The 27,149-nt window shown below is 37.6% G+C and overlaps 1 protein-coding gene across 1 annotated transcript in view; it reads left to right on the top strand.

The window, feature by feature from the left end:
- The window catches only part of NELL2 (neural EGFL like 2), a 134,453-nt gene that overhangs the window by 69,328 nt on the left and 37,976 nt on the right, over window positions 1-27,149 (top strand). Inside the window, exons 13-14 of the mRNA XM_009095034.4 lie at window positions 4,345-4,470; window positions 26,043-26,165. Coding sequence (XP_009093282.1) covers window positions 4,345-4,470; window positions 26,043-26,165 — 249 coding nt within the window. The remainder of the gene's footprint in view (window positions 1-4,344; window positions 4,471-26,042; window positions 26,166-27,149) is intronic.

Here is a 27,149-nt window from a genome sequence, read left to right as displayed (position 1 = left end):
AGACACTATTGAGTTTTAAGGGCAATAGCTGGAGGCAGGACACTATCCATAAAGGATCCTCAATTCTGGGAGTAGCCTCTCCTCGTAACAGCTGATAATTGCTGACTTAGTGATAATGACCAGACTCATTTGTTCTGGAAGGCTTTTGTGGTGGATAAAGGCAGTGATGTATATAGAGAGGCCTAAGGAGAGGCTTTGTTTGTTAGTGTGAAGCTTTAGTCAACAATGATTTATAGATTGCAGGTCAAGTTCTATTCTTATTAATGGGATTGCAAAATATAACTGGGAATTTTACTCTGGGGAAGCAAACTCATTAGGGTGCAGGGAAACTTTTCTTCGGTTATATATTTTGCATAAATTTTGTTTGAGTGCTTCGGGGAATAAAGAATGGCAGGTTTTTCAGGGTTTTTTTTTCTGTTTTTGATGTTTTTGCAAGTATAAATAAATCATTGAAGTGCAGATTCCAAACACTTTTGCACTAACCAGTTTTCCCAGAGGTGCCCCTTTTATCTGTTCCACTGGGAACAGAGCAGGTTGATGATCTCCATGACTACACTGTTGTCAGTACATCACAGCTGGTGGCTCAGTATCACATCACAGACTTCAAGCACACAAGTCTTTATTGTTGAATGTGTAGAGCCATTGGAGTGGTGCATTCATCCTATTGAACTGACTTCAGTATCTTACTGGCTGAACAGTAAAACCTGAATATGCATTAATATGCTAACTAGGCTTTTTGGCAAAAGGAAATTAAGATAGATGTTGTAGGATTTCTTAGATATGGAAATGCATAAGATTTTCTGTTGTGCATTTCTATCTAAAGCTGGCATGCTTATTTTGGCCAAGGAAGGGTTAATTTTCTTCACAGTGGCTGGTGGGGGACTGTATTTTGGAGTTTTGCTGAACATGGTGATAATAGAGATGTTTTTGCTGAGCAGAGCTTACACAGAGCCAAGGCCTTTCCTGCTTTTCTTACTGCCACACTGGGGAGGAGACTGGGCGTGCCTGAAGGGTTGGGAGGAGACACAGCCAGGCCAGGTGACCCAAAGTGACTCCAGGGAAATTCCAGACTGTGTGCCTCAATGCTCAGTGTATGCACTGGGGGAAAGGAGGAGGAAGGGAGGACTTTTGGACTGATGGACTTTGTCTTCCCAAGGCACCTTTAGGTGTGATGGGGCCCTGCTCTCCTGGAGATGGCTGAGCACCTGCCTGCCCTTGCAAAGCAGTGAATTAACCCCTGGTTTTGCTTTGCCTGTGTGTGCAGCCTTTTCTTTCCCTATTAAACTGTCTATATCTCAATCCACAAGTTTTCTGTCTTTTATCTTTCTGATTCTCTCCCTGATCCAACTGGTTGGAGAGTGAGCAAGTGGCTGCCTGGGGCTTGCAGCCTCCTGGGCTTACACCATGGCTGGCTACACTGGTGTTTTTAACCAGGAAACAGGATGAAGAGGCTTTTTTTTGGTAGCCTTGAAAGACAGCAGATGTTGGGCTTATTCCCTGCCCTAGTTCAGTACTCCTTGATCTGTAATACCTTAACCTAAGCTCACATGGGGAGTGCCAAAGGGGGAATGGAATTACAGGCTTTTAGTATGGTAAGTCTCTTTGTGACTAGTTGTCATTTGACCATTATTTTACCCTTTTTTTATTAATTATCTTTATCTAGTATTAAAGTTGCAAATTGTTTGTAAGTGCATCTTCTTATCTGCTGTGTGTCCACTGGTCTTCAGGTGCCAATTTGAAATAGGCTTGTGATAGTAGCAATAACAGACGGTTAGGTGGGAATTTTGAGTTTGAGTGAACATTTAAAAAATGTGAGCAATTTCTATGCAAATCATTTTTACATCAGATTTGTCCAAATGAGCACTTCAAAGTTAACTCAACCCACATCTGTTCAGGTTTTCTTCATTTTTTTTTTTTTTTTATCAGTAGAACAAGCAAGGTTTGGGAAAAAAAAATTATTATAAATAAAACATTTCCCAAAATCTCAATATGTGGAATGTTGGCAGAGTGAAAGCTTTTATTTAGAGCATTTCTGAATTAAGAGGTTTCAATCAAAGGAGCTTTAAGTTTTTCCCTGAAAAATAAAAGCTGTTGGCATTTTGGGTCTCCTGTGGCTATTTACCTTCCAAAGCAATCATTATAGTATTCAGAAAGTTATATTTAATGGTTCTGAGGCATTGGATTTTTAAGTAGAATTTTCTGAGGGTGCCAGAGCTGGCTTCTAGGCAGTCTGTTGATGCTGAGAACATAAGACATCTAATTACTTGAAGACTGATGTTGTTACTTAAATATAAATCAACACAATTAATTTAATATGGAGTTGTTAGCTGGAATTATGAAAGACACAAGTTGCATCATTTGTTGTAGAGGCTGAGTCATATGTTGTAGCTGTTGGCTGCTTTTCTGAACAGCATGCTTGTGTTTCTGTAGAACATTTGTAAGTTGGGAGATCTGTGCCCTGTTCCACTCTCTGTGCAAAACCAGCTGTGGTAGTCTTGTGATAGCTTCACTTTTTTTTTTTGGTGTTCTTAGATGAAGTTCACAGAATGTGTTTGGAGCCTTAGTATCCTCACTGTGTTCCCTGTAAATGCACACTCATTTGTGCAAGTACACATGTACAGAAAAATAGTGAGATTAGCTTTTCCAAACTAGCACCTTAATTCACCTATGATTCTCTCATGCCTGCAGAATTTACAAGGTAAAGGGAAGGAAACCAGCCAAAGTACATCAGCCATGAAATTTTTTGCTGTAGACACCTTTGTTAGCGAACTGCCCCCAGCTTCTCCAGCACAATCCTGTGGGCAGAGAACCTGTGGAAATTTTTTTCCAAAACTGAATGAAATTAGGAACTTACTACAGAGTCACTAATATTCTGTGCATCATGCTGTTTTGTACAGGAAGGCAAATTATCTTCTAAGAATGCAAAGGGGAGGAAGAAAGAAAAGAGCAGTTAATGAGTACAGTTGGTAAATTCCTATTGATTTAAAGACACAGGTAAGATAAGAAATGAGGGATAAACATACAACCTAAGCAGGAGCAAAGTGCAGGAGTTTATAATACTGATACTTAGCATCAAAACATTAAGAAATCAACCCTGATTAGAGTTTATATATACAGTCTTTTGTCTTGAGTTATCATTAGACTCCGCAACAAGATGCTTTTCCGTACAGAGATTTTGTTTTCAACACTGAGATCTATAAACATCATTGAAAACAAGAAATAAATCAAAACTGATGAGCAGGAAAGAAACCAAGCTGTCAATCCAGCCATCTGATTTTTAGCATACTTGGGTAGCAAGGTTCAGTGACACATTGCATGGCAATAGAAATAGGTGTACTGAGCATCTCAGTAATGATGTCTTTATCATTACTGTTACAGGAATAGTGTGCTACTGAGCACTTCCAGATTAATATAGCTTTTCTTTTTTACAGTATAATAATACTATGCAGAATTTTTTTTTTGTTATTTGTAGTGCTTTCTCTGTCTTACCATTGAATTGTAACCTGATACAAGAAATATGTCTAATTTTGAAACCCAAGAGAGTACCAAAACAAATTAAGTTTTGAATTCCATGGCTACAGTCATTTATGTTTGGAGTTTGCTCTAGGACCTTATTCTGCAACAGATGTTCTGCCCCAACAAGTATTTTATCAAGTTGCATTTTGTTCTGTCAGAGCAGATCTTTATATGAGTGAGATTCTCACAAGTTCCTTTCAGGTACAGTGTATATATGAATCTATATACATTGTATGTAGATATTTGCAGGTACAGATATATGTGTTTAAATACATTAAAAATACTGATTGGCTACTTTGTTTTAAGAGAAATTTATACTTTTTCAGGGTCTTTTCAGATCTTACCACATTCTTTATAGATTCTTCCTAAACAATAGTTCCTGTTAGATCAAAGGCATGTAGTGTGCATATAGTTCTGAGTTTTGTGTACTGATGACTGAGGTGACTGCACAGAGTGCAGTGATGGATGCCATTGCAGTGCTGAGGTAATTGCTCAGCTGTTTGGGGCTATGGGTTTTTTTTTTCCCCTGTTCTATTTAAATCATAGAAGTAACATCCGAGGTACTTCAAAAGGAAAGATGTAAGCCAGTGTAATCTTCTTTGTAACTCCACTAGCAGCTGTTCACAGAAACTCATGGTGCTTCTCTTGTTTGAATACTTCAAGCAGTTTTTTTAAAAGGAGAAAGCCATAAAGGTTTCCAAAATGCACTGGCATTTAAATAACTCATTAGTCTAGCCCACTACTGATGGAAGTGAACAGCAGTGCATTGAGAGACTGCAAAAAATGACTGCTGAATTTGACTTGTGTTCCTCTTTGCCTTGTTCACAGATATTGATGAGTGTGCTGAAGGACGGCACTACTGTCGTGAGAACACCATGTGTGTAAATACACCAGGATCCTTCATGTGTGTCTGCAAAACTGGGTATATCCGCATTGATGATTACTCGTGCACAGGTAAGAGCTGTGTGTTTCTGGAAGGAAATAACAGCGTGGTGGTATTTAGGAGGACTGATAGGATTCTTTCAAAGTTAATCTTTGTTGGAGTCACAGAACATCTAAATGACATGTTTAACGGAATAAACATCAAAAGCTGGTACAGGAAAGCTAATGAATTTTACAGATTATGTGTAGGTCATATTGTTGTCCTGAAATTGTAAAGTAGGCTGGATTGTCTAATGGGTCTGCACTGTTTTGGCTGCTATTGGAAAGGTGAAGGGAGGAGACCGAGGAGGGAAATAAGTGAGCCAAAATAGTGCTGTTTTACTTGGTTTTCATGTTCCACATCAGTACAGCTTCTCTTGGAGTATAGCAACTCTTCTGCAAAATTTGGATGGAGTTAAATTTGCTTAAGAGTTATTAAGACTGGCTGTGTCCTCATTCTGGACTCTCCAGTCTCAGTTCTCCCAAGTTCAGAGGGCAGGAGTTCTGCTTGCCTTGAACCACTGGACAACATGGTCAGTCTTAGCTGTGTATCTTCCCTCTTTGCTTTACTGCCAGGGGACATGTTTGGTTCATAGTGACTCTTTGTCTTCTACTCTTCTTTTATTGCAAGGTAATTTGGGGTTATGGAATGAACACCAGGCATCTAAAACAACCTTCTGTATCAGACCCAGGCTGACTCTAAGTGTTCCTGTGTTTTTTCCTATAACATAGATAAAGAAAATATGAATCAATGATGTGACATGTTTACTCAGTGAAAAAAATAGTATCCCTGTTTTGTGTGCACAGGGTAACAAATTAGCTTTTACTATAAAAGGCTACATTTTTTCAAAGCTTTCTTGAAGTTCTTATTATCTAACAGAAATTGGCTATAAATGTATGAGAGTATTTGGAATGTGAAGGCAACACTGTGAAGTTAATTTCTGATTTTGTTCTGTCAATTGTGTCTTGGATTTTTAGCATCAATGATATGTCTTGGTACAGAAACAGCTCCTTCATGAACTGGTATGATTTCCTTGCCCAAACATGTACAACACTCAGGGACATGGATGTCAAATCACATCAATGTGATTTTTGTGAATGCTGTCTTACCTGTACTTGTCATTCCTCTCATACATTGCCAAGCACTGTTTGACTGCAGGAAGCCCACTTCTTGAAGGCCCAAGTTATAAAGCTTACACACAGCAGGTTCTTTCTGAAGCAGCCAGTATATTTCTGATCATTCTCTTACATTTTCCACACTCTGCACTGAGTAAAGAAATTGTTTCACTACCTCCTGAGTGTGAATATTGGGATTATTTTAGGACCAACTGTATCTAAATCTGTGTGATGCTTTTTCTGCTTGGCTTCCCTTAGCTTGCTGTTCTGATTGAACTTTGCAAATGGTAAAGCATCACCAACTTTGCAGGGGCATTGGGTGCCTACAAATATAATAAAGGTAGTTCTTGAGGGTCCTCACATTGCATTCCTCATACTTGCTGAAACATATGTTATGAAATACAGAGTTGTTAAGAGCTCTAGAGAGTCTAACTTCTGTAAAAGGTGTTAGAAATCCATTTTAGATCCCACACTCCAAACTGAATGTGGTGCCATGTGTAAATTCTAGTTTCCTGTGAAATCAGCCTGATGGGTGACAGAATTAATTATTTATTTTCCACCTTTGTCTTGATCAAGCTGGGAAAAGTCAATGCTAAAAAATGGGAATTAGATGAAAAAGTTTTGTAAGATTTCAAATCTTAAGACCTGCGAGGCCATCTGAGTTGTAAGTCATGCTGTATATGCATGTCAAAGACTCTGTATATATGATCAATGCCACTTACTATTTTTTGAGACCTGGAGTTTTTCTGGAGTTAAATTTTACATATTGGATTTTGGATACAGGCAACCCTGAGGATACAGTCCCTGCTGGATGATAGAATTTCAATGAATGGCAACTTAACATCATAAAGTGTATATGTCACAAAATAACTGCATTATTTTTTCTGGTTCCACAACTGTTGTGTAAGCACCTCTGGTGGAGGCACTGGTTCATTAATTAAGTTAATATGCATTCAGGACTATGTTGGTGGGGTTGTATAGTATGCACTTCTGTCCAAATCTCTCAGTACTGATGTACAGAGTCCAGTGTACATTGAATTCTGTCAGTGTCTGCAGTAAATGTATTATTTATTCAACCCTTCTTTTCTCTCTACAGAGTCTGAAGTTCTTAGCAAGCAAATAGAGATTTCCCTTATTGGCAATTCTAGGTTTAACTCGCCACTGAAATATCAAGGAAACTGAGGAGGAGGCTGTTTTTTAATCTAGTTCAGGAATAACAAGAATAGGGCAAACAAGCAACAATTGACCCTTTGTGTTAGTAAGTGTTAAAGTTTTTAAAATATATTTCAGGTCACAGTTTCTTGTAATACTGTGTAATTGAATTCAGTAATGGAATTGTAGTTGTGCATAAAATAGCTGCCACTATAAACTGGAGAGGAAGCTCTGGTAACACATCCTTTGGAATATTACTGAGCAGGAAAAAAAATGTTCTGTAACTTGGCATTAATATGTCATTGTTTGCACAGGATAGCTGAATCCCAGGAAGATGTTGAAAAATTATGTGTGGACCTTGATTAGGCAGGTTATGATGTAAGTGATGTCCACAACTTGCTGGCAGACTAACATACCTTATTGTTCCATCCTGTGAACATACATATAATTTAGCAGTCATTGATCAAAAGAGAAAAGAGCCATAAAATCAGTGACATTGAAGAGTTTTTCTCCTGTAGGAGATATTTGAAAAGAAATCTGTGCTATCTATCTCTGTCAGAGTCGTGCACACAAAAGACTGATTTAGACAACCCATAGCTGCCTCCAAAACAGCTCCAGTTTCTTTTGTTTATTGCAAGTTTTACAATAGATCTGAATTACATTTTTATTTTCACAAGAAAAGATGTAATGAAGACATCAATTTCAGGTATTGTTATTTGTATTCATAGCAGAACCAAGATTCTCAGGGTTAGATTGAGTTAGTCACAACCATGTTTACACAGAAATCTGTTGTTCATGACTGATTTTTATGTTCAGAAATCAATCATAGCTATGAGAAGGAGAGACGACTCCTAAGTTGCACCCATATGCCAAATGGGTGCACAAACTGCAAATTAAAATCATAAAAATAGGCCCTGGGCTACCATGCTTTGGTATCCTACAATCCTCTTTCATTCCCCTTCCACTTTGCTTTCCAGAACCTGGAATGTAATGATGTTGTGCCAGGGGAAGGAAGTCTCTGCTGGGGTAATTTTGTATGTGCACTAGTATGCTGCTGCACCATCACTGTTAGCTGGGATCAGATCAGGATGCTTTAATTATTTTCTGAAAATAACAATATTCACATCTTTACTTTGCATAGGATTACAGAAATGCATGTACTGTTTTCTCGGCTTTAAAAAAGAAAGTTTTACTTCTGGAAACAAGGAAGAACCCAGTGTCACCTCCAGTCTTTCAGGCTTTGCTTTGTAATTTGCAGCTGGTAGCCTTGCTCTGAGCAGCATAGTGGATGTCTTTTCCTCCACAATTTATTATGGGAGAGGTTAGGAAATGAGAGATGAGAGCTCTCTTTTTCACACTGTGGCTCATACCAGCAACAGTGGATGGTCAATCGTGTTTAGTCTCAACAATTGTCTTTAGTTGTCTCCATTGGGACCACTCACCTAACTGAGTGACCCAGAAAGAATGGAACAGAAGATGCAAGACCCTGTGAGACTTAGTGCCTCCTCTGGAGACTGTATTAAGGCAGAGGAAGGTGCATTCTCTGCTCTGGAGAAGCCACAGATCTTCTGAGCCCCAGATGAATTTTAAGGCTCTGTTCATGTGCAAAATCATGGGCCACCTTTTTTTTTATTTTTTTGCTTTCCATTTGCCAGAAAAGGGGGAGGTTGCTCTGGTGGAAGTGCTGGCAGTGTGCTCTGCCTCTCCTGGGGTTTGGAGTCACTGAGATGATGTGGGTGAGGTAATTCAGCTGATGTTACCCTCTCAGAGACCTCCTCTCTCCAGGGGCTGTCTCATGTTTCACACTTGGTGGTACTGGGGGGGCAAGTGTGGGTGCTCTCCAGGAGTAGCCTAGGACAGTATATTCAGTTCTGCCTGTGTCTGTGGTTTGGGCAAGATGATAAACAACTGTCTAGAAGAAGGGCATAGGAAGTGCTAGTATACAGAATTGTTGAATTAATGTTTGTACATGCTGTTTTCTGGGGTTTATGAAATTATGTATCACATATTTCTGGTAGTTTTTTCCTGTTGGTGTTTTGTGGTTTGTTAGGGTTTAGTTTTGGGGTTTTTTTTGAGAGAAGTGAGTAATCTTCAACTTTGTACCCAGACACCAGTGAGACTTTGCAATTGTGCTGTACTTTGGCAGAAAATACATGTGAATTCTTAACTGATTAATTATTAAAAGCACACCAGGCATGTTGCAAATTGTGGGCTACTTCTTCCAAGCATGCTCTGGCCAAATTAACAAAGATGACCATTTTTGTGCGAGACCACTGCCACATGTGAAGCTGGATGCTCACATATGTATTTTAAGTGTCTGCAGACCATATAAGGTTTTTTCATAACCACTATCGTCAATCCATTTCAGATTATTTTGTCTTTCCTTTTAATTTTAATTTTAGCCAAGTCATGCTGATTTTTTGCCAGAAAATTTGGCAAACCAAGTGGAGATTTTAAGTCTGTGAGGCCATTATTGTGCATTATAGCCTGGTACCATCACGATTGGGCTCCTGGGTTTGTTTTCTAAAGAAAATGGTGAAGGATTTTTATATAACATCTCATTGCTCTGTTGGGTACATTTGGGGTTGTTTTTCTTCAGAGTCAAAATAGATGAGATTAAATAGTTCTTTAGAATCATGGAATCATAGAATGGTTTGGGTTGGAAGGGACTTGGAAGACCATTTAGTTCCACCCTTCTGCTGTGGGAAGGGACAGATTCCACTAGATCGGTTGCTCAAAGCACACAGCTTTGGTCTTTGGCCTTTTTGACTTGGTCATATGGAAAAAACCTACTCAAACCAATGAGGAGTATGTTGAATTCACCAGGCAATAACTAGCTGTATCCAGCTGGACCTCCCTCCTCCCCTGCCCCAGCCTATGTGTCTTTCTGAGTCTCAGAGATTTTTCCTAACAACATTTTTCTGAAAATGGTGTCAATGCATTCAGCAACATTTAATTTTTTTGCTGCGATAACCTCTTACAGTAAACTGAAATCTAATTATAGTTTTCACATAAATTACCAAGAAACATGGTTGTAGTAAGTTGAGTGACACCTGAAATGTTAATTCTTGGGAGTACTGGCAGCTCTGCGTATTTTGCAAATCAAATTAAATCACAAATCTGTTGCAAATTGGAAGGAATTCCAAGATCAACATTAAAATAATTAAGAGTCTGGGGAGATTGATTTGACATATGGAAAAGATTTAAGGAGAAAACTTCACATTTAACTGCATAACAATGATGAATGTGCATAAAGTAGGGATTATAATAACAGTAGTACTAATTAATAATTTCTTGGGAGGTTTCAATAGTAAGAGGAAAATGTAGGGGAAAGTACCAGCCTGCAGATACATGGCCTTTGACATTAGTTTTTCAAGTCTGACCCATATTCTTTACTCTAATGATACTGTGGGATGACTGAAAAAATTCACCTTGACATAATGCATAGGCAGCTGATTGCCATGCTTTGCCCATTCAGCTCTCACGTGTCTGATACTCTTGTCCACTTTTCTGCCATTTTTCCCATGCAATCATTAATGTTTTCCAACTGGCTACATCAGTGGGATTTATTTTACATTTGCTTTGCCCACAGCAATCAAAACTGTGACTTTCCTAAGCTCTCCTGTTTGTCTCTATTCTTCTAGCTATCTGTGACTTATAAACAACCTACACATCTGCTTGGATTTCAGCTAATGCCATTAGTGATGTCTGTGCTTGAGAAAGATACATTTTCATTTGGTATTTTGCTCCTTTTTTTTTTTTTCAAATAGCATGTAGCCAAAGTTTGGGTCTTGCCTCCTTTTTTGTTCATTAATGCTTTGTTTGCAAAACATTAATGTTTTCTCATAAGAAAATGTTTTCTCACCCTCTTCTGAGGGTGCTTATGAGAAAACAGAGGTGCTGTCTTTGCAGTGCAAATGCAGCCCATCCTTATTCCCTAAGTGCAGATTCCTCCACTTTGGGAACCAGCAGTCTGGTATCTGGAAGGACTTTAAAATTCCAGTTATAAGGACCCACAATTTCATTGGAATTACAGCTCTTATAATTTGTAATTCAGATGGCCAGATTATCAGGACTTCAGTTGTTTGCCCAGTTGTTATCCTCTGTTTCTTGCAAGCTACATTTATTTTTGAGGGGAAATACAGTCCCTGTCACATGGGGTTTTTTATTAACATAGTACTCTGACACACTTTGGAAAAATGATTCCTCTTGGCATCTAGAAACTCAAGTTCATAAAAGTGCATCTGCCTCTGGGCTTCTGTTCAGATTTCATTGGTTTATTTTTGACTTATAAATCCATCAATTGTTTGGGACATAAACAGTCTGAGAAATCTCATACTTTTTTCTATACTGTGCAGTAGAAGTGAAGTTTAGAAGGGAGATTTGAGAAAAAGTTTTGTTGAATTTCTTGTGAGAATGCTGAAGGGAAAATGCATCTTTATTCCCTAAAGCACATACCAATTCACATGTTCAGGAGAAGTTCATTTCTGGGTTCTGATGTGGGATGGAAAATGGTTCTGTAACATTGGTAGGATTCAGCTACCTGTGAAGTGTGGGTATTTTCCAATATCATGTATTGCTAGCTTTTTTTTTCCAACTGAACATTTCAGATCCCACGATTGAGTTCTGAAAACTGAAAAGTAATACCTTTATGTATTTAAAATGATAAATCTATCTTACATGTGAGGCATGTGTTGTGTTTTAGCACCAACACTAACCTCTTCTAAGAGTAATGTGGTTATCTGAGTTTCCATGGACAAAAGCTAGGCTAAGACTGAAGTAATCCAGAACTGAATGAAGTCATCCATCTTCTCTTTAAAGCTGCATGCTTGTCCTAAGTTAAAGTATTAAACCTGCCTGCTTTTTCAGACACACAAGTGTATCCACAAGTGTTCCTGAAAGTAATAAGAACTCATAGTGCTTAGTGCTTTGATAAATGAGACCACGTTTTAATAAGTGACTAAATATGACCTCAACTTCATTCAGCACTGATGTGTGCCCTTTACCCTTCACTTCTGCAAAGAAGTTAAAAAATAGAATGTTACCTCAGAGGAGTCATAGGCTTATTGTGTCCCAACTCGGCTACATGAAAATGCTGTAATATGAGACATGATAACAATAAAAAATCTAATTTCTTCCTGTTAATTTCCCTTGACTTATTTTTGATGAATTCAGCAACATTCCAGTTTTCCTCAAGTTCTGCAGCTTATGGAGGAGCTGAGTTCATTGACAGTGCTTAAATAAAAGCAGAATAATTGCTCAGTATGGTGCAAGGGACAGAGCAATAAACAAGCATACTGACAGGGGCTGGTTGTAACATCACTCTGCTGTACGGCTCAAGTGAGGAAATGTTTTAGTCAGCAAACCGCTGGAGAATATGTGATGTGGGCAAATGAACCATCTGTCTCCCCATCTCCAGTTTTGGTTACACCCCCACCCCAGTTATGTTAGAAGTAATGGGTACATGCATTATCACACAGAGCAATGCAAACTCCTCAGAGGCAATGGTGTCCAACTATAACGTCAGGGTTGCTATTAGTAATAAGCACTGTAGAAGTCAGCTTGTGTGCATGGAGCCTTTTTAACTCAAAGCCTATTTGATTCTGGTTTCTATTACTTGGCCCAGTTTCCATTCTGCTTTATAGTATGTCAGCCTACACAAAGCTCTCAATCTTCTTTGAGGATAAATTCTCTCCAATATCCACTTTCTAGCGGTACGATAATTCACAAAGCTAATAAAGGAATGATCGCTCAGACTGAGCTTGTTGCTATGCGACCACATTACTAAGATAACAACACAAGTAATTTTTATATATCTGCTCTATCTTATACAACTGAACTCAATTATGCTTTATTTGGATTGAATCAGGTTATCCTTGGCAACTTAGTTTGAAGTCTGTTTCAACTTGGAATGAGAACTTTTTTTTTTCCTTGAGGATAATTTTTAGGTCCCATCTTCTCCTTGGTTACTGACCCAGTTCATGACAACTGTTCATCTGGCTATGCAATTATAGCAGGATGGATTTCTCAGCTGATCAAAATCCAACTCATTTTTAAAGGGTCCTTGGTAGAACAAGATTTGAGTTGTTAAACAGAAAATGTATTCCCTTGACAAAGATGTGAATGCATGATTTTCAGTACTGCATACGTAATTCTTTTACATAAATAATTTTTTTACTAAATATATATATAAATATTTGCTGTATGTATGTGTGTGTGTATGTGCTTATGTGCTATGTATCTATCAATGCATTATATAGCATGGATTCATGGATTCCCTGTTGGCCTTAGGAGCAGAGGTTGGTAAGTGGTATTATATCAAAAGCAGTCTCTATTTTGCACTTCTACAATTTCTGTATAAGATTTAAAATTTGTCTTTCTGCAGAAGCATACATCAGAATTGATTATTTTGTTCTACAAGGAACAATTTAGTTTGCATTCTTCATGCAGTGAGGAATTTTTCCATATATTAAAGGAGTTCTAGATATCATCTTGAGAATATACTCAGCTTACAACTAACTCAGAAAAGAGCGAAACCTTTTTTTTTTTTTTTTGTAAAAAATTGAAATTATAATATTTCCAAGCATTGGTGTTGCTTAAGATTTATATCACAGCATTAGGACAGACATCCAGTGTACCTAATTTTTCTCGGTGTTCTGAAGTGCTCTACAGATTTTCAATCACTCAGCATCCCTCGCCAGCTTCTACAGTGCAGTTATGTGCTGTGTCAGTACAATATGATTGGAAAGTAGAAGTGTAGGAGTATAGCAAAATTAACACAGTATATTGTAAAAAATAGAAAATCTGACAAATCATGCAGCACTAAATGAATTATTAATTTCTGAGGTAATTACATTGACTCTTTATGTTAGAATTTTGCTGAATTGATGCAGGAGGTGGCATTCAGTTTGCAATTAAGACACCCTAATGTACATCTCTTTGTCTAAGCTCACGTTCTAATCAAACAGAGGTCAAGAATTCAGCTGGAGCCAAGTCAGTTGTCTATTTATGGGTGTGAGGCAATCACCACGATAGGATGAGCAGATCCAGCCCAAGACCTTGATTCATTGCAGCGTGACATCCCTTCTCAGCTGGACCTCCTCCTGTGGATGATCACAGGCTGTGACAGATAGACTGGAAAGATCAGGAAACACAGTAGGCAGCCTTGAGGACAGTTTGTTTGAAGTCATAAGGATCTTTCTGGCTCGGGAGATGGGAATCTGCTGCTGTCTCACTGAGCAAGCCAGAAGTGAGGGAAGTTGGATGGCTCACATCTATCATGTCTGAGCCAGCTGGTGATTGCCTCATGCTGGGAGAGTGTTGCCTGCTCTCAGAGGGACTCCAGCCAAGGTCAGTGAGAGACTGGAGCTACTGCAGGAAGCAAGACAGTTTTTAAAAAAGGAACAGTGGGGTTATTTAAGGTTATGTGATCATGCTGTGTTGAAGTCAGTGGTTTTCTACACATTCACAGTAAAATAAGTTGTCTATAGCCATGATACCATTTAGCTGGGGTTTCAGGGTAGTGGATCCTGCTGGCAGTATATGGGTATCATGTCTGTGTTTTGGCATTCTGCTGTCAAAAAACATTTCTAATCAAAGACAACACAGTTTTTAGAAAAGACAGAGGGTAAGAAAGCTAACTTCCATCATTGGTAAGGGGAGACATAATACTTTTTAATATTGTCCAGGGCTTCAGAAGCCTTTTCTTTTAATATTATTGTTGCAAGTTTTTTCTTTGAATGAATATGGAAGATTCCCGTTTTGATAGATAGGAATTTCTGAATTATTTCAGTTCAGACAATCTGTGGGCATGGAAACATTTAATTCCTTACAGTTTGATTCCTACTGCATGCCACATGGCATATCTTGAAACAACTTGACTCCTGAAACAACTTAGAAGTGTCCTTTGTTTTTCATGAAGTGTTGATGAGAGATTAATCTGCTTTATGATAATGGAAGACTATGTCCTTAACTCCTGCTTTATACTGTCAGTCATTGAAGTTTAGTGTGTCATCTTCTTTGACAGTTTGTCTCTGCAATAGTTCTCTATCAATACTGCTACCTTTTGTCAGTCTTTTGGACTGATGATTATCAACTTAGAAAACTTTGTACTCCACCATACCAAACTGCTTTCTTGTAGTAGAGACCCCTTGACCACAGCAGGAGTTGCATCCTTCCTAGTCCTTCTTTGCACACAGAATTATACTGAAGTCTACCTTGAAATGCACAAAGTAAACATACTGGATTTATCCACATCACTGACTCACACAGTGTCTGTGTTCCTAAGTGTAGTCCCAAAGAATGGTCTATACTTTTTCTTTTGCATGTAACTTCCGGTTCACACTGAAATGTGCTGATGATTCTGCAGCCAGGCTGTGGTTGGTCATGCACGAATGCATAGTGTGCAGGTTAAATTCTCACTTCCTCTGCCCTTCTGATTTTGTCTAAAACTGGTTTCAGTTCCTGTATTTGCTCTGTCAGCTCATGTAAATGGATAATGGCAACAGAGTCTTTGACCTCTCCACAGCACTCAAAAAGAGTGGCTCAAAAAGAAGGAACAAATGCTACCTACTGGGATAATATGTTGGCCATCCTTAGGGTTGTGATCTGCTAATGTCTCAAGGAAGACCAGTGAAATCATCATCAGTAACTTGAAAAAAAATCACATTGATACAAAAGGGAGCATTGCTGTCTGTGTTGTGCTGCTGTACAATATAATCCTAAGGGATTTGGTTGAAATTTCACTTTTGTTAGTGAAGTTGCATTTTGTGAGGTAATGTTTCTGAAAGTACTATGTCTATTAAAGATATTTGATATTTTTCCTGAGGACATTATCAATACACAAAACTCACAGAACTGTTATGTATTGTTTTTTTTAAAGAAAATGCTAGTGGAGTTGTGGCATCTTCAAGACTGAACTAGAAAACTGAAAATCAAAATTATGTCAGGAACAGTAATCAATTTACCTTCTTGAAACCATGCCCTTTACTGTTCATGTAGTCAGCTGTGCAAAAACTGACATACTGCCACCTCATCAAATAACAAAAAAACCTTTGGATTATCAATGCTTGTATCAAGGACCAAGAGCTCTCTCAACAAGCTTAGCAATAAAATAGGAAGCTGCTCCAACTAAAAGGTTCACAGGAGTTTTTTTGACAGTGTTTTTTCATTCTGACAAGCTTCCAAATAATCTCAAAAAGACAATATCTCCTTATTTCTGTTGTTATATGCTGCAGTCTTTTCACATCCTCCAAAATATTTTATTTGGAGAAATGGTGCAAGGAATTCTATCAATTTCATATTTTTAAAGTAAAAGGTATTCCAGAGAAAACTCATGCAGTAAGGTAGCTTAATTAGCCAGTAACTCACACTGCTCAAAATCGAAAGTCACTGTTGTCTTCTGTAACTGTTCTTTAGAATTGTCACAAGAAATAAATTAGAATTAAGTATCTAAATGTTTTATCCTTTTGTTTTTCAATTCATGTTTTGCTTTAGGAATGAGCATTTAAAAAAATATCAATGTCCTTATTTATTTAGATTTTATTCCTTCATTATATTCACCTGTTTGAGTGTGTCTCCCTTCCAATTTACTTTGAATGGGGCACAGAATTTATTCGTACATAGTTATTTTCTAATGCAAAATAATATTAGAGTGGTAGGCTGCTTAATCATGCAATAAAAGATGAATTTATACTTTCCCAAATATCTGCCTTGGCAGATATTTGAACTAATTTATAAATACTTTGTAAGTTAATGTCCAAGTCACATGGAAATGGAGATTTGGACTGGACTGACAAAGATAAGTAGTTTTGAGTCACACAGACCAATCACCAGGAAAAATATATTGTCAGCAAGAGTAATTACAGCAGGTAATTGTGTCATTTACCCTGTTACAGACGAGTAAATGTGATGAGTTTGGAACACAACAGCTGTCACACAGTGTTAACTTTGATGTTTAGGATTTGGAAATCTGTAGTAGAGTCTTTTAATGACAGTACATTTAAAGAAACAAAACTAAAGGTTTCACACTGCTCAAAGTGGGAATAAATGGCCAGTGCTACTCAAGATAAGATTGATTTCTAGAAAGGTGAGCACTCATCAAGAGTATCTGCTCCAATTTGTTCAAGTGTTTTTAAAATTTTGGAGCATGCAAATATTTGGAAAGAAAAATTTGTTACCTTGTTCCCAACCCTTCAGAAGGTGAAATGGGGTGCACTTAAATTCTGTCTGCATAATTTTAATGCCTGAGAAGTAAATAAAGTTGTTGGTGGTGGTAGTCTGAACAGATATCACAGTCTGCTTTGAATACCCCAGGTTGACCTTAATACACCTTCCATATGATGGGCTTCATCTTAGATTTAAGTACTCCAGAGTTGTTCACAGCATCTCTGCCTAAATCCTAACTTTTCCCAAGAGGAGACTTGTAAAGGAAGTAGGGTTACAGAGGTGAAGTCATTCTGGGATGATAGTAATAGTAGCAAAATGGAATATCTGGTGAAAGTTTACTTTCTTCTTGACTTCATTGATTCTAAATTAATTTTTTGACTTTTTGAGACCTGAACAATACTTTAGACTTCATATCTGTAGTTTTGCTTGTTGGAACAATTCATGGTGTTCTTAAACAAGGCAGCAGATTTGATGGCAGAATTTTTCAGATATGTGCAGTTTGCTAAGATGTCCTTATGCAAATATTTATCAATATAAAATACACATAAGTATCTTATAGGTATTACAGTCTTAATGATTTTATGATACACGTAAGTACAGAAGTAATTATTTGTAAGCTTGATAGACACTAGCAATTGAACAGTGGCAACAAAAACATGGTGTGATCTGGAAAATCTATCCTTGACAAAAGTTAGCCAGTGTCAAGTTTCATACCATTACAGCAGTGGGGGAATGTAAGAGCACATTTCATTGCATCTCCTTTGCTGTGCTGTGCAGCTTTTTGTTAGAATCAGTTCAGACAGCTCTGCAGGTTATCTTCTGGCATCAAGGGCTCTATCTGAACTGCAGCAGCCAGGAGCACTTCACGGCTCTCAAGGTCAGGTGTGTGGGTTAGCTCCTCCCTGATACTGCACAGTGCTGAGGGCTGGCTGTACCACTCTCCCCAAATGCTTTTCTGTCCAGGGAAGGCAGCTGGCATGCACTGTTCATGAAGGATACATTTGCTGTGCTGTTTTGGTGTGGCTCTGTAAACTACCAGGGGGATGTACGCTGGGGAAAATTGGCTGTATCACTGGAGATGGCATCAAGGCTGACTAAAGGGAAAAGCAGCAATATTGCCTTACCTTACCATCACTGAAGTATAACTTTATCCCTGTTTTGGAGTAGAGGACTCTCTTCAAAACCAGGTGAGCAACACACTCCTCCTCTCCCTAGGGAGTTCAAGCATCTTGTCTTATCAAAAATAGTGCTGTCCTTGATATACATTGAGTGATCGGAGTGTCTGAGTCACAGCACTGCCAGGGAAATGAGAGGAACTACTTCATGGATAAAGAATCTCTCTGCTGCATGAGAAATAAAAAAAAAGCCCATTTGTTTCCCAGCACTTATGGTTAGGTAAGTTGCTCCAGATTCCTGCAGACAAGAGCAGGATCAAAGCAACAACAGCATTTTATCCACCACTGTGGTGCCTTGCCAGACGAGTGCTGACTTAGGTAATGGTGCTGTGATGTTATAACTGATTTTCCAGGAGCCCCTGAAATGTGTTGACAAACCCTGGCCACAATGCTATTCCAAAAAGACTAGAAGCAGCACCAGCTGTTTCTAGAGAGTTTTGAGAACATTAAAATTCTGGCAGTTTTGATTGCTGAGACATCTTTCTTCTATCACTTTGTGCATATCCACCTTCTGCTAACTTTGTGCTGAGAAAGTGTTCAGAGGTGTTTTTATTGAGCCTTCTGGTCACGTGGGTAATCTCAAAATTGTTACTAATGAAATATGAGAACAAGCAGCAAGTTGCCAGCCTCAACAGCAGCCAGGTTACTTTACAGCTTTTATTTGTGGAACAGAAATATATGTGGGAGGGAGGCCAAATATTCAGCGGGTATCTATTGCTAGTGGCAGACTTGTAATAACATGGAGCCTTTTAGTAAGGAAGCAGTAAATAAAAGGGTTGGAATTAGAAGAATTAAAATAAACATTTTTCAGTTGGCTGAGGAAATTGTATTTGCAGCCCTAGTCTGGCTGTTCTACTAGCAATAAAGTAGGGAGCACCACTAGAGATGCAGAATTCGCTGTCATCACTTTTGACCACATAATAGAAGATCTTGAAAGCATCAGTTTATCATAAGTGTCTGGGAGGTTTTGTATACAATAAAAGTTGGAATTAAGTAAGATTTACCTAGGAATAAATAGTTCACCTGTCTAGATTTATTGAAAAAAGAAAGAGAAAAAAATATGAATCTGTGGAAGTCTGGGAAGTGTACTCAGTGAAATACCTTTTAAAAGATAGAAACTTCATTTTGAAATGTCACTGGTGGAAGATACTAAGAGATCAGTTTGAATTAAGGCAAAAAGAAGTGGGTGACAAGGTCCTGGTCAGGGTCTAGACTGAAATCTCTTAAGGTGGGATATTCAAAAGCATTTTGTATTTATGCTGCAATCCTGTCGTTGTAATCAGTGGAAGTTACAGACATTCCTTTAGGGGAAACAGTTGGGTCTCTGCTAAATGCTTTAGAAAATCCTTCTCTTAAAATTTCTGTTGAAGAGGGAATATAGAAAATGGCACTTGTAAGAAAGTAGAGATAAATTAAAGCTTTTTTTAACTTCAGCTGTCAGGCAAAATATTCTTTAATATATTTACTCTGCCTAACTGGTTGAAAAGTACAAAAATTACAGGATGTTACATGCATGGAGTGACACTGATTAATATTGCAATAGAAGCCTCCATGAGAGGACTGTATTTTGCAAAAATATGTATTGTTCCATGAGGTTGGAATTACAAAACACATTTTAAGGACAATGAATCTTAGGTGGGTTTAACAAAGTTGAAGGGATTTGATGAAGAGCTGTAGGGGAAGATGGAGGGAATAAGGGTAGGTCTGGCACGAAATATGTATTTTATCCATCAACTTGTCTTTTTTGTCTCAAGCCATGAGTTTTATGGCTTTTGCCCTTCTGATTCTCTCCCTGATCCTGCTGTGGGAGGGAGAAAGCAGCTACTCTACAGAAATTGTCATTTATGACTGCACTGAAGAAAGAATTAGAAAATGAGGACCGAGAACAGCATGGATATATGGGAATATATGAAGACAAAAATCAATCAAGCAACAGGATTATCAGGGAACAAACTCTTGTAGACCTGGCTTCTGGTGTCCCCAGCTTTGAACTGAAGCTGCTAGGGGTCATTAACGATTAATGACTCAAGCATTAACTAAAGGTAAACTGTGTGATGATAACTCTATGAGTAATTAAAGCACAGGTTTTATTTTGCATTTAAATTAAGAAATATCTATAGAAAAATGAATTGGGGAATATAAATCAAAATTTTTAACATAAATACATGGAAAATATACAATCGTAGACTCTTTTAGGTTGGAAAAGAGATCATGAAGTCCAACCCAGCACTGCCAAGTCCACCACTGAACTATGTCCCTATGTGCCACATACATGTCTTCTAATGCCTCTGGGGATGGTTACTCAAACACTTCACTGGGCACCCTGTTCCAGTGCTTGACAGCCCTTACAGTGAAGAGTGCTTTTCTAGTATCCAGTCTAAACCTCCAAGCCCAACTTGAGGCCAGTTTCTCTTGTCCTGTTGCCTGCTACTTTGGAGATGAGACTAAGCCCTCACCTGTGTACAACCTCCTATCAGGTGGCTGTGGAGAAGGTCCTCCTTGGCCTCCTTTTTTTCAGGCTAAACAGTCTCAGTTCTCTGAGACACTCCTCATAAGATTTGTTCTCTGGTCCCTTTACCAGTTTCAGTGCCCTTCTTTGGACACTTTCCAGCAAATAGTTCAATAAATTCATGGCATTTGCTCTTTAAAAATAGTGTGCATGTACTGCAATTTAAATTAACTCTGCCAATTAGAGTTTAAATGAGTTAATATGAAGTCTTAAAGAGATTAACCATCTGTCATTTCTCAAATGATCTTAATGGAATAAGTCTTCCATATTACACATATAATTGCTACTAATTTTTGTCTTGTACATGAGCTATAGGTGGGGAAAAAACCCCTTGTAATTAAGATAAACTATAAGTGGGCATTTAAGTGTGTTGGCTATTGATAATTCAAGTAAATCTTATCTGTTGTCACTGCCACATCAGATGCACAGGTGGTCACCATGGTTCTATAGTTCTATACCAAATCAGTGCAGAGGAGACAGAAGGCCAAAGTAATTTCAATTTTTGAATGCGGAGAGATCAAAAGGGAAAAATACCTAATATATTCTCTTTATTTAAATTGTTTTCATTTAATCTGGGTTCACAAGTTCTTTGCGCAGCAGTGAATATCTGTTGCATCAAATTACAAGATTACAAATGTAGGGATGTATTCTATTTATATTTTTGGGAACTTTTATGCATTTCTGCACCTTAAAGATGATCTCCGCTCTTATTTTCCAGTGTTGTTAATGGATGATTCAGGAAAACTGCCAGCATATTTTTCATCCCTAAGTAAGGGATGCAGCTCAGTCATCATTTCTATTTGCTATTGGATTGGATTATGATTTTTTTTTTCTTAGACCTTTTCAGAATCTGGATATACAAGGCAAAAATTGGGAAGGCTTGCAGTGTGCATGTAGGAAATTCTGTAGAGACATTTATTTTTAATCATAAAACACACAGGCGGCAGGATAGGGGCTGCTGTCGCATGGTGCGAATGAGGAGGCAGGTGCCACACCTTGTGGACAACATATTAAATTTTACTAAGTTCAGCAAGAATCTCTGCACCAATAACACATCTGGAAAGACAGATCCCCAGCTGTCACTGCATTGAGATGCATCACAGCATCTAGTGGGTCCAGATCAGTTTATGCCACAAGTCTCACTCTGTAGGGTGCAATACTTCACCCTAGATGTCCTTCTGAAGTAAAATTTTTCTCAAACAAGCAATATGGAATATTCTGAAATAGCATTTCACAATAAATCCAAATAAAATAAAATAAAATTCTTCACCTTTTCTATACTCTTTACATATACTGCATATGTGTATGTATATATATATATCTGTACCCATATCTATACATACATGTGTATATGTATACATACATTATATATATATATACATATGTATGTGTATATATATATTTTTGTGTGCATATAATGTATTTGTACACACAAATATGCAAAAGTAAATCAATTACATCATCACATAATTTTGCCTTGTTAAGTTGTCTGCGTCCTAAGAAGTATTTAATGACACATACATAAGCACTTACTTTTACTGTTCTAACCATAAGGCAATAGTAAATTTTGGAGTTAAAATTTTTTCTCTGTCTAGAAAGATCTCATTCCAGAAGTAGTTTAGTCAACATAAATAGAGTATTTAAAACTTCATTTGACTCCCAGAACAGAGCTGTTATGAATTTTAGCACTGTTGAGCATAGGTCCTGGACCGTGCAAAATGGATTTCAGATATATTAGATAATAAATCTTTAGAATTCATTGAAACCAGTACATTTGGTCTTTGTAAATGCATTTGTTTTTGTAAGTTCAGGTTGAGAAATCATTAAAATTTCTCTGCAAAAATAATTTTCATTTCATTACCTATGTAATACTGTTGTCTCCAGCCTGTTCCTATCTTCATTATAGTGTGCAGTGAAATAAATATGGAACATTCATTTTATGTGACATGATTTCTAAAGATTTTTTGAATAAATGGCCTTGAGAAATAATATTTTAGCATTTCTAAATTAGGCAAATAATGTTTCAAGACTGATTTTTGAACTTAAAAACCATAATGCAGCTTCTCATTTAATGATTCTCTTTATAAATTGATTTTTTTACTTCTTTCTAATGCATGGTCCTATCTGCTTCTGCAGTTTTTGATTTGGTATTTAAGGTTGCTCAACTCAGGCACTGCAATTTTCTCTTTTTTCTTTTAATGTGACTTTCCAAGTGTTTGATTAAAAAAAGAAACCAAAGTGATAAGCATGAATTAAGGAAGAATTATGAACAGAGCACCACCCTTTTTATTAAGAATAAGTATTTCTGTTTTAATAAAGCTGAACAATCTGTCTTGTTATCACTAGTGATAAGCCTGTTTCTGGTGGGCTCTAAATTAGTGTGGATAGCGTGCCAAGTGCTGAAAGAGTAGATGTAGTGACATGGTTTCTGTACAGGATTTTTTCAGGTGTAGTTTAGCCATGTAAGCAGTCCATGAAAGAACCACTCCTGAAGTGTAAGCTGCCTGCTCTGTTAGTGTCGCTGTAGAAAGCAATATGAAGAAACACTGTCTTTAAGTTATTTTAATTGTGTTATTGAAGCTAAGATCAGATGATACAGAGAAACAAATTTAGATGGATTGTAAAACCCACTGATTCTTTTTTTTTCCTGATTTTTTTGTATTCCAATCATATAAAAATCTCCTTTAGTTGGATCACAGATTTTCTTCTAACTCTGAAACATTTTCCACCTAAAAATGACATGTAAACTTCAATCCAGGAACCATTTATCAAACCATGAATTTTTCATGAGTCAGTAATATGTAATTTCAGTTAAAATAGGCCTAAAGTTTGAGCAGATAACCACAGGAGAAGTGATGGCTGTTTCAATACAGTTTGTACAGAAGCATACTCCATGAACTTCCTTACATAAGGATAAGAAACCCTAAAGCGTACATAGAGTAGGATACCAGGCATATTACCTTTGCATCCAAGTCCTGCTATGTAGCCAATAGAAAGTTAATTTTATTGATATTGTGTGCTTTAAGAAAAAAAAAAAATCCATCTTCAAAGACTCAGTAGTTTTTCTTGCCCCCCAAAAAGCAAGTGTTAGGAAGGCACACTCAAATGTGGCAGTCATCTCTTTATATGAAGGACATACATCTGTGCAAATGATCTTCAAGGCTCTGCTCCTGCAAACATTGGTGGCTTTCAAATCTGCTCCAGCCACACACATAGAGCCCTTCCTCCTGCTGTGGCAGTCTGCAATCACCTGCTGCTCTCTAATATACTCTTTTCCCTTGTTAAGAGCTGCTGTACATGCCAGGTGCTTCTGCATTCCTAAGGCATAAGATGGATGACTATGCTTCCTCTTTGAGCATGATACTTAATTTGTCAAATGTAGTTATTTCAGCTGAGTTTACCAGTGTGATGTATTCCTTCTCCTGAGATACTAAGATAATGGCTTTGCAGGGTATTTTGACCTGCTGAATAAGTTTCAGTTATTCCCATAATAATTTTCTTCTTGTGTGTAATTTAAAAATTACAAAACAATTAATATTTAAATAAAACCAATATTTAAATAATATCATAATATTAACATAAAATAAGGAAGCCAGGATCCTGTTACAATATAGATTATAATTTTAAACCAAATTTGCATGACCATTACTTTATTTTTTTATTATGGAGTGGTTTCACATAAATTCTGTTTCAGCCTGCATAAGGGATTTCACTGTGTTAGGAGGTCAGAGTCAAATATTAAGTGGATTTTAGAGGGGCTGGATCATCTGGTGAACAATAACAATTTTGGTTATTCATGCTGAGAGTAAAGTAATTAAATCTCATGCTGGAGGGCAGAGGCCTGCAGCCTGTGCTCTGCTGCATCCAGCGAGGGTTGAAGAGAGCATGACTGGTGATACAAGAGACACAAGTCCTTGTTTAGAAGAGGCATATAAGGTTAATGTTATTAAAAACCAAACAAATAAACACTCAGCAACAGCAAAACCCCAAAAATAAAACTAAACTTGTGTACCATTTAAAATTTATTAGTTATATTGAAGTGAATGTTTCCTCCTTTTAAATAACAGGTCCTTGCCATTACTAGAGGAAAATTTGCCTCTACTGATGGATTAGATATGTGTCATTCTGCCAGGTTTATACTCCTACAGTTTATGGCCACTATTGAAATGGCACGTTGAAAATTTCCATAGTGATTTGCAAATGTTAAGAAATTAATTTTCTTGACAACTCAGTGGGATATGTGGAGTCATTATTTATAAAGGAGAAGATTCAGAGCAGTCTTCCCCCTCAAAATGGGGGAAGAAAGAGCATCTGCTTCCAGATTTAAGGCTTGTGCTAAATAGCCAGAACTGGTGTAAGCTTTACTAATAAAATTCACTAAAACCTGGGCAGAATGGTAGCTATGAAATGCAGGTTAGTTCACTTGCAGGTTAGTCCATGTGTGCTGATTAAAATTAGATGTTTTTATGTTCCCCAAATAGCTGGTTTTCCTGAAATTTAAATTTTAGGGCTCTGAAATTATATGTGGATAGATGAATACTGTTGATTTAACGAAAATGCAAGGAGTATTTCCAGAAGATGGAAGCATTTTATTTTGACGCCTACAGACTAAGATATTGCATTTTGAAAATAATAGAGCTTTTAATTTATCATTTTAAAATGATGCTTTAGGGCATCTTATTTTAAGATTCCATTTACCATTTCTTAAAAATCACAAACTAAAATATTAAAATGTTCTGTAACCTAAATACTTAAGCAATGCTTTTTTTTTCAGATTAAGTAGTGCACTGCAAGCCAACACAAAATCACATTCTCCAGACTGTTAATTTATTCCCAAAAGGGATATTTCCTAGTATGTCCTAATAACCAGACTGAGGAGCCTCATCCATCACACTCCAGTGCTAGGACATGCCATGCTAGAAGCCCCTTGAAAAGCAGGCAGACCTCTGTTTCCAGGTTATTTCTTTCATCTAAATAAAGTGCTTTGTATGGGCTGAGGGGAAGGAAAACACAGGCTGCACTTTGAAGACCTGCCTTCTGCTAACCACGCCGTTTGCAGTTTGGAGCATGTGTCTCACACCATTAGTCAGCTTTCTGAAGGAAACCAGAAGAATCCCACATAAGATCAACCTGCATGAATAAATTATACAGTAGAAGTAGCATATGGTTTTTCAGTATGCTAGCTAGCTCTTCGGCAAATGTTTAGGAGAATACTGTAGCCCACATAGAAAGTGTAATGATGGTGGCTCCCTGTTAATGAAAGTGGAATTATGCTGCAGTGCAGTTATCACATACTAGTATGGGATAAAAATAGATACCCTGGCTATCCCACGGTTCCATGTTCACATAGCTAGCACTATTGCCAGTAAATACTACTGTGTTTCTCTCTTTTTAATCTGTACAAACCTATACGAATCTCCTATTTTATGGTGGTGTTTAAAAATTCAGGTTGGGTTTTAAAAGCCCATTCTTGGTTCCCTTTTCAGAGCATGACGAATGTGTAACGAACCAGCACAACTGCGACGAGAATGCGCTCTGCTTCAACACCGTGGGCGGGCACAACTGCGTCTGCAAGCCAGGCTACACGGGAAATGGTACCATCTGCAAAGGTAAACTGCTGGAAGCCTGAGTGAGGTGCTCTGCCATTGTTGATGCAATTCTGGTTGTTTGCCTTGAACAAAACAGACAAAATGCCAGGCTAGGCACTTGGGTCCTTCACCTATAGGATCTTCACAGGCGTATATACTCTGACTTTGCATTTGGCAGTCTGCAGTAATTTGTAGATGATGCATACATAGGCTCTAAAATTTGAAGTAGTTAGGTTTCATTTTTCGAGTCAGCAGTTTCTATATATGGCACACCATTCAAGGAAGCCTACAGTTACAAAGAAACTTGTCTGTGAAAACATTGTCAGATTTACACTGTCCGTGGTCAATGACTTGCTGTTTTACTTGGATGAACTAAAAATTGTTTGATGTGTCTTGTTATCCTATGTGAGAAAAGCAGTAGACATGGGCATACAAAACTTCCACTACAAGTGAAGCAGTGTTTTCTAACTTGTTTTCTAACATTCTGATTCACTACTAAATATTTAAATTTAAATTTCTAGTCTTAAAAAGATGCTTTCCCAGAGGTACAATGCTGCTTTTATTCCTGTTACATTTCACATCAGAAGAAATTACATTTGGTAGCTGGGCCCAAAAAAATCCTTGGAATTTCTCAAGCTCTGACCACAGGATATAGAGAGTGCTTGAAAATAAAAGTAGTGTAGATGTAGGGGAATGAGCTCAGACGTGAGAAGTGGGACCAGATGCAGCAATATCATAGCCAGTGTTCCTTGAGGTTGGGCCTCAGTGCTCTTGATCTCTTAGATGTCAGAATTTAAAGGTCCAGAGCTAACATGAGTAATTCACTTAGATGCCTTCTGCTACTGTCTATTGCCAAATCTAAGCAACCCAGAATTTCTTTAATTGCTAAGTCTGATTATGGTCTTAGCACTAGTTATTCCATCACCTGATTAACAGTACAATTTTTCTATGTATACCAAAGACAAGCTCTTTGTAGAACATGGCAGCCTGGTTCACTTCCAGTCA

This window comes from Serinus canaria, chromosome 1A (genome assembly GCF_022539315.1).
Source record: "Serinus canaria isolate serCan28SL12 chromosome 1A, serCan2020, whole genome shotgun sequence".
Taxonomy (NCBI): Eukaryota; Metazoa; Chordata; class Aves; order Passeriformes; family Fringillidae; genus Serinus; species Serinus canaria.
Note: the sequence above shows the minus strand (reverse complement) of the source record. Positions and strands in the feature narration are given on the sequence as shown.